Here is a 13252-nt window from a genome sequence, read left to right as displayed (position 1 = left end):
CAAAGTTACTCTCATAGAAACGGTATTGTGTGCAGGGTTCAGAGGAAACGAAACAAAACAAGAAGACGGACCAGCATCGTTCATCGCCTGAACTGGTTCTTGAGGCACTCACTATATGACAAAAGGCCAGGAACCCAGGCTTTACTTATTCAACAACTTTAGGGTCTATTAGGTGTAAGGGTGGCAGGCACGCAGAAAGGACTGAGACTCCCAATTCTCCTCTATACAATATTAGGAGGTAGAGGAGGTATTTATTCAACGGCACAGTCTGCGAGCTGAATACCAAGCGTAACGAGAACGGATTGACCGCACATTCACGAGGATTTGAATAGAATGGCGGCGAGTGGGAGAAGAACGATCAAATGTACAAATTAAGTGCGGGAGGAGCGTTGAAGATCAGGTAACGAAGGGAAAATATTAAATGAGTCATGTGTGTAGCACAGGGGGGATTGGTAATGAGGTTCGCAAATAACAGGATAGAGGAAATGAACGGGCGACAACAATTCGGTGATACGACACGTTAAGACGCAAAGGGAAAAGATTGAATAACACACATAGATAAAGTTTCAACAGACGGAAGAGATATCGTCGGGGACAGGGGGCGCAATGATGTCGTACGATTGGGAGGAACAGAAAGTAACGATGAATAACCTTGAATGGCAAGGAGCTGAACAGACGAAAGAATTTGTTCAGTCACGATTCACCGCTTCCTCTTCCCTCCACCTCCGACACCATCCTCATTTCCACCTTCAATACCAATCATGCCACTGCTCAACGGGCGTCCATTGCTTGCACTGGCATCGACAAGGACCATATCGTCATCGTCCGGATCGGGTGTGGCATCAAACCCTCTCTCACTACTTCCAGCACGGATGGACGCATCGACCATAATCGCATCGGCCCCGACGCTAGGTCCAATCGATACTCTACCGTTCTCGTCCGGACTGTCATCTAGAAGTTCCAGCTCTTCCTCCGAAGGGCCACCGGGTGGAAGCACGGGTTCTCCGGGACCAGAGTGAGCTTCCTCCCCTTCATCCATCAAGCTCATAGCTCGTGGTTGTTGCCGCCTTGAGTTGCGTGATCGTCTAGTTCTACCCGCACTATCGCCTGCTCCAACTATGTCCGATTCAACTTCGGTTTCAGCGCCTGCTTCTCTGTCTCGCTCCCGTTCACGTTCACGTTCCGCAGCTACCTGAGGGGATGGGGCCGATCGTAGAGCAGCAGCAACCTCCTCCACGGCGGAGTCTTCGCCGTCATCGTCACCATGTCCGTTGACAGTGCCATTGAGAGCATTGTTGGTCCCCGATGCTCCATGGTAGGCACTAGCTGCGGCCTCTTCAACAACTTCCAAATCAGCTTCGGCTTCCTCCTCGTACTCAATCTCCACTTCTACATCTTCTTCGAGATCTGCGAATGTTCGGCAAAGTGGGCATGAAAACGCTGGGTGGTGACTTTCTAGTAGAGGGCGGATGCATTTATAATGGAATGTGTGGGAGCATGGGGCTATGAACAAAGCTTGGCGGATGGTGACCCCAAACAGACCTAGAAAAAGGAGAATAACCATTTCATGTCAGCGAGATTTGAATTATTCCATTGGAGAATGAGTACGCACATATACAGCAATCAGGAAATGCAGATTTGGAAGAAGCCTTCGGGCCGGACACTGTGCGAGTACCGGCAGTCACATTAACTGCTAATGTCTTAAGATTCTTTATAGCGGTAGTACTAAACACAGGTGAGCAAGACTTGAAGGCAAAAGAAAAGTGAACACGCACTTGAACGCATTAGCACTCGCCTGCCATTCTCTCCCGAGTTCTATTCTGATCTTAACACTCTTGTATATATCTTCTGTTCCTCCCTGGTAGTCGACACCCAGCTGTAGGATGTCGCCGTCTCTCATTTGATGCAAGCGGCTCTCCGTATTCGCTGGGCTCAATCGCATGTGGTTCAGGAAAGTACCAGAACTACTTTTGGTGTCTTTAATCCAGAATTTGCCACCAGCGTCAACACTAATTTCTGCATGCGCTCTAGAGACAACTTTGGATTTAAAGGCGAGTTTATTTGAGCCAAGAGCATTGACAGCCGATAATCCCAACCCGGAGCGATCGGTGAAGCGACCAATGCGAAGTGCTGCGTCAGTTGGTTTCAAGTCGCGGGTTATTGCGTCAAATTTGAGAGATCGTCGGGATTCTAGGTGTGGTACGAGGCGAACACGGAATGTTCCAGGTGAAGTAGGTGGCAGTGGCGGCGGATGTGAACCGGAAGCGTTCTGAGTGCGATTATGGGTAGAAGAATTGGCTGCTATCGATGGTGGCACGTTGGCATTGGTGTTGCCACTGTTGGGATTGATTGCACCTGCAGAACGCCTTCTTCTGAGCATTTGCGATAAACCTAATGACCCGGCCTGATTCGATGATGATGATGGGAGTCTGTGTCCGTAATTTACGCCTGCGGCTATAGCGGCTTGCGCTCCTGGAGATGCGGGAGCGTTCTGTGTTGGTGGTGAAGGTGATAGTTCCCTCTGTTGGTCTGTATGAGATTGAGATGAATTTCGTGGCCGTCCCGAGCGAAGGAAAGAGCCCAAAAGGGTTGTCCGTGTTGGAGGGCTGTCGTTCCCAACATGTGAATGAGGGTCCATGGAGATCTGTAAATACAGCTGACGTCGAGAAGAAAGAGATGAGAGGCCAATGGGAATGGGCGTCGCGATGAAAGTTGATGGTTGATGAGAGAACTTGTTTTCACGGGTGAGGTAATCAACAAACTGGCCAGGGCCACAGGCACCGGCACTGGACAAAAAAGGTTTTCTGAGCGACAATAAAGGGCACTCAAAGCCCTTATATCCCGCCGAGGTAGCTCGGACAACACATCGCCTCAATTCTGCTTGTCAAGTGCTGGTCTCAATTTCCATCAAGATGCGGAATTAGGTAGGACCGGTCCGCATGACATGGAAAAGTCCAACGAGCGGTCGGAATATGAAAAGGGATCGCGAAAAGCACTGAACATGATTCGTTATTCTAAAGTCATTATAGATTCCTTCAACTTCCAGGTGGAAGCATTGTACCGAATCATATACCAGGAAGATCCTTGCTCCTGGTCTGATGATGAAAGAGAAACCGCTGTTGTGAACACCGAAAGGATGTCGGATAGTACGTCTGCGCTGGGTCTGACCTCTTTGTGACCGAAAAGAGACCCAGTCCTCCAGGACAGTAATGCCACATGATAACTATCTAAGTTATGCGTACCACTACTGCTTCTTCGGTCTAGGACTGTAAAGGCGCTCTCCATTCTTCTTGAAGTCCTTCACAACCTGTTGTCCCCCGTCATCTCTGACCACCCAGTTCATGAAGTCTTCTGCCATCTCCTTGTTCGCGGTATCAGGTGCAGAAAGTGCCGAGCAAGGATTGAGGAGAACTGCCTCGTCTTCCGTAGATTCCGCACCTTTGTAAATGACCAGGTTGCTCGTGACACTGGACGGTGATGATAGCCATGTCCCACGATCGGTGAGGGTGTATTCTGCCAAATAAGAAGCGGCTTCGAGTGCCTGCAGAGGAAAGCGCGCGTATTGGTGGTACCAGGTGGAATACGCATACGCCCAAGGGACCTAGGGATGCAGTCAGTCAATAGAGGGAGGGGCGGGTAGTTATTGTAGACTTGCCTGGCCGATCTTGACGAACAACTCGGATTCTTTAATATTGGTAGCACTCTTATCGAACCGGGAAAGAAATCTTGTCGGAGGACGAATGCTCGGGTTAGGAGGGCGCTGAAATTGATCCGTTTGAGGCGGCCAAGGAATCTATAGTCGGAAGTAGTAACATACAAGGGTATCTTCATTACCAGACGCTACGATCTTGTTGAACATATCAGTGACGCTGTCGTTGGATGTAGACAGCTCGGCAGGATTAGGCTTCGGTCCAACAAGATAGAAATGGTCCTGAAAGGTCGGTGTAGTGCAGTGTGCGAACCTATTTTGTTTCAAGCTCACCAGAAAGACAAGTTCTCGTTGACTGGCTGCCCCGCTGTCTACACAGTGCTTTTCTGCTGCCGCATTGTAGGTCAAGGCGACATCCACGAACTTAGAGGCGAGATATTGGAGGCTTTGAGTAGTGTCACCTAGGTACCACGCAACCTGAAGAAGTGAAGGGAACGATTGAACTGAGCGACCACTGAGAATCACTGGCAAAACACACCAGGAATGGCTTGACTCCCTTTGTCTCGACAGAAAACTGGATATAAGCATTTGCAAAAGCTTCGACCAGACCAGATTGACCAGCGCCTCCATTTGCAATGCGAAGACGGACTTCTTTGGCACTTGGATAGCCACCATTATATATAGCCCCTGGTGATAGGATGTCCGTTGGGCTATTTAAAGGATTGTGCTCAGTCTGAAATCTGTAGCGGAAAAAAACGTACATGAATCCTTTCTGTAGGGCAACCATCCTTTATATCTTCAAAGTCGATTAGCCCAAGTCCACAGTCGAGGATATATAATAGACCTCGAGGCGAGCGCATGGCATTCGAGACACGATGATTCGACGAGTTCAAGTCGTCCGCAATGACAGTTGCGATGGAAGCGCTCAATTTCGAAATGGGGAGAAGGAACCCAAATCCCATACGCTTGCGAGAACCTCTGGTTGGTTTGGAAGACCACTATGGTTTGTTTGGCGCTAAATATCAATAACGTAAAATGGGGCGTACGGAAAACTCCGAAACGCGGTGGGGACCACGCCGTGTAATCTATCTATCGGTGACATGGAAAGAATCAGAAAGTAAGTACCTCGTGTGGTCTCTACGTTGTTTTCTCAACTTCCCCTACTTACCTCAGAATAGCCGAACTGGGGACAGCTGAAGCGCTGATATCTCGGCGACTTCAGCAACGTCCCGCGAAGGCCAAGCATGTTCTCTGTCATCCGATGAATTCATCGACTTCACATCTTGTCGGCATTCTGGCTCTAGATCTCTACCTACATATACGAAGGGACGATCACCCATAATCGAGTACTTCTTTTCCTTTCTCAACTCTCAAGTTGCATGGAATGCGCTCAGAAATATCGTTAACCTTTTGGCTACTTGTTACTCTCCTCCCCTGGTCTCCATTCATTGCTGTGACTGCACAGATTCCTCCAACCCCCAGTTTAGGGGAGGTAGACGCGTCCCTTGCTTGTCGATTTCTTCAGCAGAATCTAAGCCACCGAATCGTCACTCTCCCTGGCCATCCTCAATACACCAACGCCACCCACTCGGCTTGGAATGTGTTCAACACCGAATTCATGCCTGCATGTATCGTATTTCCACGAGACGCATCTCATGTCCAAGCGGCCATGAAAACGATTTACGAACATCGAGTTCGGTATGCCGTTCAGGCTGGAGGACATAGCGCTATGAAAGGGTGGAACAGGTGTGTGATCTTGTTCGTGCCAGTGTGAAAAATGAGGTCAATAGGTTTGTTAGTGTCCAGAATGGGATATTGATAATGTTTACATTCATGAATAATATGTCTTATGATCCCAAACGGGACACGATAACTGTGCTCCCGGGAGTTCGCTGGGGAGACGCCGCTGACGGTCTGGAACGTTTTGGCGTTGCCCCCGTAGGGGGACGTGTGAGGTGAGTAACGCGATCCTCTCAGCTTTCATTTTTACAATGTGTTTGTATAAACTGTTACAGTGGCGTCGGTACTGGTCTCCTTCTCGGGGGTGGGCTAAGTTTCCTTTCTCCAAAACACGGATTTGGCGCCGACTTATTTGTCGAACTTGATGTCGTTCTCGTAGATGGACGACTCGTCACGGCTACGGTGAATAATGAGTACAGGGACTTATTCAAAGCTTTGAAAGGAGGTGCGAATAGATTTGGGGTTGTTACTCGGTATGAAGTCACCGCTATTCATACTGGACGAAGGCAAGATAAATGGTGGTTTGGTGGGATGATTTCGGTCTGAAACCGATTTATCTTTTCGTTAGACTAACGCTGACCCTTGCCAGTATTCGGATTCAGCTACGGAAGGTTTCTTGAGGGCCACAGCTAATTTCGTACGAGAGAATAGAGATTCAAATGCCGGTCTGTCTTTCCCCATCTTTTTACTCACTCGGATGTCTAAAACTTTTTTGCGTCACAGCGATGCTTACTTCTGTTGCCAATATAGTCTCCCCGGAAACACAAAATGTTACAAGTCTACCTTTCACCTTCCTGTTTTACGACGGTGGCAAGGACACTGTGTATTCCGCAGAAAAGACAGAAAGGCTCTTTAACGCGTCATTCTCTCAGTTCCTATCACTTCCGAGATTATCCTCGTCCCTAACACCACTATCATATATTGACGTTGCTCATATGTTAGATGAAGGCCCGGCACAACTAGGGCAAGGACAGCTGTTCGGTGCCTCGGCATTTGCCAGTGATGACCCGATACAGCGATATTTAGAAGCTGTGCAATTCCAACGCAGAATCACCGAACAGTTCAAGGATATACTCAACACAACTCTTGTGGCTTTCACTCCTGTTCTGGATGAACAAATTTACGCCGGTCGGAAGCGAGGAGGGAATGCGTTTGATCCACCGCTGGGGGGGTACAATGCCGTCCAATACCAGGTTTCCGTTAACCCTGGAGCAACTAGTCGGGAGTTAGCACTACTCAACAATGCACGACGGCAATGGTTTCGAAAGCAGGTTTTCTATTCAGATCCTCGTTCGGAGCTTACCTTCCTTTCTTCCAGTTTCCCACCAACACCTGGGTTACCCTTGTATATAAACGAGTGTGACAAGGAGCAAGAAGTGTTCAAGACGTATGGCCAATATGAATTTCTGAAGAGAATCTATGCCAAGTACGATCCCACAAGGTGTGCAAAAAAATGTTCCTCACTTCTGATGGGGTATTAAGATTTCGGCCCTTTAGTTTCAATGTGAAGTTTAGCGATGGCCCTTCGGGCCTTTGATCGAATTACTACATAGAAAGAGAGTCGATGCACAAGATTCTGACAGTGCTGTATCTATTTCATGGGAATCATGGGGTGTGTACAATGTCAAAAAACGCTGTCAAGTTCTACATCATCCCCACCAAGTAACTGGCATCGACTGAGCCTGAGGACATTCCTAGTCCGCCAGCTAAATGGTATTCGTGCGTCGAGCCAGGCACGTTCGACCTCGTTCGATTCGGGCCGCCTCGGACTTTGAAATCTTCCAGAACGCTGACACTGATCGATGGAAAAACGAGGGACCGCTTCGAACGTGCTGAAGCCTGAATCAAATATCAAAAGTTGAAACAAAAATGTACGCCTGATTGGAGGTGAGTGGAATCGAGTTCAATCTGAATCAAAGCTGAATACAGCTACTTCGACGTTCGGGTTGATACTTAGCCTATCTTCACGCACCATCCCGTATTTCCTTGTCAAAATCACTACGGAGTCGCAACGAAAACTTGGGTTGCAAAGTCACTTGACTCGAAGATGGCTTCTAGCTACGTTTATTCTCTGAAAATGCAAGTTACCGTGGACCACAAACCCGCACACGTTCTTGAGACGATGGTTTGAACCAATGGAAACATGTTCATCTCGACAGTTCTGCGATTGCCACCGTCTCTGCCTAGATCCTGATTGATACAAGCTGTAGCTTATTTCCGGTTTGGCGAATGCTAGACGAGACCCAAAAACGAACGTGCCCTCGAGACCTGCCCACCAAGAGTCAATAAAGCAGTTAGAGCTTTACCCGAAGCTCTCCCTGGGCTCTTCTTCAGAATAGAACCTCCCACCTCACCGCTCCTTTGCACATCATTATTCCCCATCATGTTCCGTTTTTCTCTGTCTTTCACAACCATGGACCTCTGCCTCGTCTTCACCTCCTTCATTCTTCTCATCGCTCTTCACCAACTGTTAACATTTCGGTATACTGTCGAGAATCAGAATTCATGGATCATCACTACCATAGCTAGTGCGATTATGACCCTCTGTAGTTTACCTTTCCTGTGGGACTTTGTTTTGGAGAGTTTGAATTCGCAATTTAGCTGGCAGATGGCAGGAGAAGGGGTCAAGGGGGTCAGGGCCCGTTCAATGCTAGCATTCGTTGCAAACAGATTCTTCCAAAGTTACTTGCTTGCGTGAGCTTCGCGGTCTCTATCACCACCAGACCTCTGGCAACTAATCTGGCCTGACAGCGATCTAACAGCAGGGATTTTTTACTACAGAGGCCGTATCAACTTATTAACAGGGTGGATGCATCATATCGCCTATGTGGGCATTGTTGAATTTGCCATCAGACAAAGGCGGCCCCATATTTTCTGTCTCGCTGCTTTCATGGAGGTCAGTCTCTTCTTTTTTGAGTTCAATCCCTTTCTCTTGATCAGAATATAGCATTTTCTTACTCCCAAACTTTTATCCCAAACCCAGCCTTTTGTTTTCCCCTCTCCCCTCGCACCTCGATTCGAGGTCTGACCATCCCACAGTTGCCCACATTTATTCTAGGGGTCTTTATCCTCGCTCCCAAGACGCGTTCCAATGTCCTTTTTGCTGTTGTATTCTTCCTCACCAGGATACTCTTCAACATCGTTCTCGTCATCTCTTACGCTCTTCCTGACGTCCGTAAACACGCTACTGGAGATTCATTTGCGGTCAGCGGCATTCTGCTGGGCGCACTACCGCTACACATTATTTGGTTTGTCGGTTGCATCAAAGGGTTTGCGAGAAGAGCAAAGGAAGCCAAAGACGCGAGATTGAGCGAACGAAGGATCAACACTGTTGAGGTGAACCTGAAGGTCTACAATGCCACCGACGAGAAGAGATCCCCCACACCTTCCTCAACGCGTAAGGCCCTCGCCGCTATCCATCATCCTGTCGTCGTACCGCCCGGCCATGTTCATCCTCATCCAGCAACAGACGCAGCACAACATTACTACCATCGCTTGTGCTCTCGTTTCGACCGCTGGCGGATCGTGCATGGCGATGTTCATCGACACGGTCAGCAGAATGGCGCCCATGAAGGAGACATGGCTCAGTTGTATACCCTCCGCGGGGGTAGCCTTAGCGATTATCGGGCAAGGATTCGGGAGTACAGAAGGAATGTTGCAAGAAAGTATCGTGAGTATGCAGGTGCTGGAGCGGTATCGCGAGAGTCGAGAGAGAAGATGTTTGACTGGGTTGGGTTGGGCACCTCGCGAGGTCCAAAATCGAGCCGGAGAGCAACCTGTTAATCAGAGACTCTAGAACCTCCATTCGACTGGGACGAGAGAAGCTGTATCCTGGGTATTTGTGGAGAGTCTGATTATGATTTCACCCCTGTTTTTTCTCCTGATCCTTCAACATGTAGTCCTTGTATTTGTAATATTAGGGGGGTTGATAACTGAATTCGAATGGCTATTTCGACAATATTCGACTATCGTTTGAAATTCAAGAATGGCAACATAACTGCCAACTGAGAGGTAGTATATATCCCTGGTAGTATATCGGTTAGTACACGCGCCTGTCATCTAGTCCTCGCGCGAAAGCTGGGTTCGACTCCCAGCCAGGGAGCTTTACATACTGGCCTGCTTTTTTGGTTCATCTAATTGGACTCTAGTGGGAGAGAACCATAAGAAAAGACCTTTGTCGGTTCAAAGGTAGTGACGTGCCTTCAGCTAGCCTCAATAAATGTAGATGCGATCGTGGACCACAATGTACTAGGGATTTGAGGTCGTACTACGCGCACAGAACGATATTCGTAACGGTGCTCCAAGCTGACCAGGAGATCTAAGGAGACTTGAGTAGCCTCAGCTAAACGGAAGTATGTAACATGGCGTGCGGAAATGCGGGACACAACATGGCAAGGCAACGGATCAGTTCTATGAAATTCGTAAATCCGCGAATATTACGTTGTATTGTGTAGCGAAGGATAGTCATCAAACTGGGTATATGATCAAGATTCAGGATATCCCGTCGCCTCTACTGTTCAATGGCGTTAATATTGAACAGTGGGTAATTAAAGATTTGGTATGCAACGAAATCAACTTGAAGAGTTCAATTTTGCGAGACTCGACAGGAATTCGTTGATAGTAGACCAGTAGCCAGGTCTAGCCCACGTATCAGCTGCAAATTTGCACAAAAGGATTTGTGAGGAATCAAGTTTTTGATATTCAGAGAAACCTCCCTCAACTCACCATGAGTGCCATCGCGAATAATTTTATAAACATCGAATTCAGTATTATCTCTGTCGCCTGTTTCGCCGACACCATAGTCGTCTTCGTCGCCCTCCTTCCCCGAGGAAAAGGCCTTGTTCCCAAAGCAGGAGATCGACGAATGCTTCTCTTCTTGACTTCTCCGCCTCGTTCTCGAAATCTCCCATAGCTTCTTCATGTGGGACGGCGGGACTACTTCATCATCCGTCCCAGAGAACATAAGAATAGGTATTGATCTTGGTATGGTGGCGATTCTATGTTGCGATTCCCATGTTTGGTTTATTGCAAAGGTGAGGTGGCGTATACCAGGAAGGTCCTTTGCGACCGCTGGTATGGAGATAAAAGTGTTCTCAATTATGAGGGCGTGGGTCTAAGACAAGTCGGTTGGGTCAAACTCAATATAACGTTGATGAAAAGGATAAAATTCACGTTGTCAGGATTGCGTCGGACAAGGTCAATTGACACGGCGCCTCCAAGAGAATGGCCGTGAACAATCTAAGGGATGGAATTAGTCGAGATGGCTTTGTCATATCGGAAATCGAAAGGGGCGTACTATAGGTCTTTTGTTTAGTTCTGGGTGAGCCAAGACATATTCTAATGCAGCTTGAGAGTCTCTTTGAAGGCCTGGGTAGATCTGTGAGGTTCCTCTGCATCAAGAAATGCTTGTGCCCAAACCTTTCTCTGATGGTGTTCCGTCTGAAAAACCATAGCTTTGGCAAGAGAGCAAGTCATGATGGACCCTTGAACCCCTACTGTTAACGAGTAACGTACCCTCTGTAGCTGACTAGCAGAACATCGCATCCAAGTTCTACGAACCTTGCCCCACTGAATGCATGGTGCCAGACATGATAACCGTTGCCGTGAAACATTATCACAGTCGCACGAGGATGACCTTCTGGCTCTAGCTGTTACTGTACAATTAAATATTTTGATTCTCATGACGCCAAAAGGACACACCTGCCAATGACCATGATGACCGGTATCAAGGTCATTACCAATGCCGAGCTCCGATTGCAGACTCAGTCGACTTCTCTGTCCAGCACGCAACAGAAGACACTTTAATGTTAACCCATCCGATGTCGTCAATTCCACATCTTCGTGCGGTAAGTCTGAAGGAAACTCGTAAGCTGTAACTACAACAATAAATTAACCGTTGATTGACAATACTAGGGGAGAAAGGATAACGAACGCACGTCTTTCTTGCCGCGTTTCAAAGGCGGCGGGATAAATCACGAGTTTCTGGCCATGTATAATGAGCTGTGTATGTGAAGTTTGGAGTTGGCTATGGTTCGAAAAGCGTGAAAAAAAACGCACTTTTCCTAGGAGTGTGGAAAAGCCCGGCATGGAAATCAGGAAAGAACGAAATCGGTTTAGAGGTAGGTTGCCACTTTGCAGAAGAACGTTGTGAGTATTAAAGAAGGGAAAGAACACCACTGAGCCAACCTGCACAGAACATGGAGGTGGGATGACTCCACGAGGGAGTGTCAAGGAGTGCTGAGCGCAGTCTAGTGAATGACTTTCAATGGTAATGAATGAAGTGCAGTTAACGTGGGACGACGGCGGATGAACCGCCACCCACGGAAGAGATGGACATACGGTTATGGATCTATGGTTTATGGTTTGGGATATGGTTTATGAAATTCAAGCACCTTGGTACGAAGAGATGGAAGGTGCCCTAGAAGGAAGGCACGAAACACGATAAAGAACACCTGCGACAGACTCCACACTCAAGCTACACTAAACATCGTCAACGCCGTAACAGGCATCAACCAGAACTCGAACAGAAGTTAACCGGCGCAGAATGCGCCCGTGCGTCTTAGTACTAGTCGACTTGTATCACGATAAACTACAGTTAACGTTTTACCCGCTTTCGAGGCAAGGTGCTATTGACCTACATAGATCTAGTATTTCGTGACTATAGCTAGCTAGAGAATGTACAACTTGGTATAAGCTGCTTATGATAGGTGTTGGGGGCGAAGGTCCCGTGCCAGACAGAAAACGGAAACACGGAGAGGTTGTTTTCTGTTGGGCAAGAGAGACGGGTGAGTTGAAAGTGTAAGAAACGACTTCCCAGAACTCGGAAGCCTCGAGCGCGTCGTGAAACTGAGACTCACCCAGAACCTCGGAAGCCGAGGCTAGAGAGACCTTCGTCTGTCATCTGCTGATACCAGGCCATCGAGATGGCTCGCAGAGATAGCGGCGGTATCCCTCCAGTAAGCGAAAAATGCATCCGACTTCCACCTGCCGGAAGCTTTTACGAGGTGTGGATTTACGTTTTGCCGAAGAAAGTAGCAAGTTCCCCCGATGCGGAAGGAGTGACCAGTGAATCGTTCGAGACCGTGTGTGGACCAGACCTTGTTGCATTCGGACAGAAATGTCTCAACCGTCAAACAGCGGCGTAGTTTCATAGCTGGATCGTAGTATGAAAAAAGTGGAAGCGAATTTTTCGGCACAGTGCTAACGTGGTTGTAAAGAGCATCGATCGGATCTAAGGGGTCGCCTTCCTGGCGAGGGATGATAACGGTGTCGCCTCTGACGACCTCAGTTTTCGTGACAGGAAGGAAAAGTTTGTATGAGCGTTTGTCGTCGTGCCAAGTAAGGTCGTTGACGATGGGATGGGTCAGATGGTCATAGTTGTTGGCTTTGGAAGAGCTGGGGAGAATTTCGCCTAGTCGCAGCTGGCCCCAGAAAGCGCATAGAGCCACTGCAAACACAGCGACGTGGAGTTCATTTGATTTTGCATCGCCATAGCCTAATTCCAGGTCTTGACTCAGCATGTCCAGCATCTCTATGGATACGGGGGCGCGTCGGTCCTTAACAGAGCTGGGAGGCACCATCCGTTTGACGGCCTTCAGACACAGAGCCAATTCCTGGGCGCCTTGCCATTTCCAGCCTTTCCGTTCCCAATGGATCTTGAGGTACCGTAGATGTGACTTTGCCGTGGATAGCGCAACCTGACCTGCCATGGTGTCCGCGACATACCCCACTAGGATGTGTTCGCTTGGAGGTGAGCAGGCATCTTCATTGTAGCCCGCATCCAGAGCCCATGAGTTGAAGCGCTCAACGGCACCCCATATTCTGGCTCTGGTGTTGTCCGAGAAAGCGTGTTCAAGGACGTTG

At 48.4% G+C, this 13252-nt stretch overlaps 5 protein-coding genes and 1 non-coding gene across 7 annotated transcripts; 3 read left to right on the top strand and 3 right to left on the bottom strand.

Moving 5' to 3' along the window:
* Positions 1 to 124: 124 nt before the first annotated feature.
* On the bottom strand, positions 125 to 2820 carry E1B28_005809 (uncharacterized protein). The gene is made up of 3 exons (XM_043150398.1): positions 1776 to 2820; positions 1613 to 1725; positions 125 to 1542 (listed from the first exon to the last, which is right to left on the bottom strand). Exons 1-3 carry the CDS (start codon positions 2636 to 2638, stop codon positions 701 to 703), a joined length of 1818 nt encoding a protein of 605 aa, XP_043011485.1. The 5' UTR covers positions 2639 to 2820; the 3' UTR covers positions 125 to 700.
* A 22-nt stretch (positions 2821 to 2842) lies between these two features.
* E1B28_005808 (uncharacterized protein) lies at positions 2843 to 4647 on the bottom strand. Of its 2 annotated transcripts, XM_043150396.1 has the most exons (7): positions 4494 to 4647; positions 4411 to 4445; positions 4188 to 4359; positions 3983 to 4126; positions 3818 to 3931; positions 3656 to 3760; positions 2843 to 3601 (listed from the first exon to the last, which is right to left on the bottom strand). In XM_043150396.1, exons 2-7 carry the CDS (start codon positions 4434 to 4436, stop codon positions 3245 to 3247), a joined length of 918 nt encoding a protein of 305 aa, XP_043011483.1. In that variant the 5' UTR covers positions 4437 to 4445; positions 4494 to 4647; the 3' UTR covers positions 2843 to 3244. The 2 variants fall into 2 exon arrangements, with proteins under 2 accessions (XP_043011483.1, XP_043011484.1); XM_043150397.1 differs by having other exon boundaries at positions 3983 to 4647.
* A 49-nt stretch (positions 4648 to 4696) lies between these two features.
* On the top strand, positions 4697 to 7048 carry E1B28_005807 (uncharacterized protein). The gene is made up of 9 exons (XM_043150395.1): positions 4697 to 4766; positions 4823 to 5395; positions 5449 to 5604; positions 5665 to 5693; positions 5769 to 5929; positions 5979 to 6054; positions 6113 to 6656; positions 6708 to 6830; positions 6887 to 7048. The coding sequence occupies exons 2-9, from the start codon at positions 5034 to 5036 to the stop codon at positions 6924 to 6926; spliced, it is 1491 nt and encodes a 496-aa protein (XP_043011482.1). The 5' UTR covers positions 4697 to 4766; positions 4823 to 5033; the 3' UTR covers positions 6927 to 7048.
* Positions 7049 to 7802: 754 nt separating this feature from the next.
* On the top strand, positions 7803 to 9172 carry E1B28_005806 (uncharacterized protein; the record flags this gene model as incomplete). The annotated part of the gene is made up of 3 exons (XM_043150394.1): positions 7803 to 8083; positions 8141 to 8285; positions 8429 to 9172. 3 exons carry the CDS (start codon positions 7803 to 7805, stop codon positions 9170 to 9172), a joined length of 1170 nt encoding a protein of 389 aa, XP_043011481.1.
* Positions 9173 to 9410: 238 nt separating this feature from the next.
* E1B28_005805 lies at positions 9411 to 9491 on the top strand. The gene has a single exon. It is a non-coding gene; the product is annotated as a tRNA-Asp (tRNA).
* Positions 9492 to 9588: 97 nt separating this feature from the next.
* E1B28_005804 (uncharacterized protein) lies at positions 9589 to 11876 on the bottom strand. The gene is made up of 11 exons (XM_043150393.1): positions 11729 to 11876; positions 11576 to 11637; positions 11447 to 11519; positions 11326 to 11389; positions 11090 to 11265; positions 10904 to 11037; positions 10808 to 10842; positions 10686 to 10756; positions 10562 to 10627; positions 10115 to 10502; positions 9589 to 10043 (listed from the first exon to the last, which is right to left on the bottom strand). Exons 3-11 carry the CDS (start codon positions 11474 to 11476, stop codon positions 9961 to 9963), a joined length of 1047 nt encoding a protein of 348 aa, XP_043011480.1. The 5' UTR covers positions 11477 to 11519; positions 11576 to 11637; positions 11729 to 11876; the 3' UTR covers positions 9589 to 9960.
* Positions 11877 to 13252: the final 1376 nt, after the last annotated feature.

Source organism: Marasmius oreades, chromosome 3, assembly GCF_018924745.1.
Source record: "Marasmius oreades isolate 03SP1 chromosome 3, whole genome shotgun sequence".
Classification (NCBI taxonomy): Eukaryota; Fungi; Basidiomycota; class Agaricomycetes; order Agaricales; family Marasmiaceae; genus Marasmius; species Marasmius oreades.
Note: the sequence above shows the minus strand (reverse complement) of the source record. Positions and strands in the feature narration are given on the sequence as shown.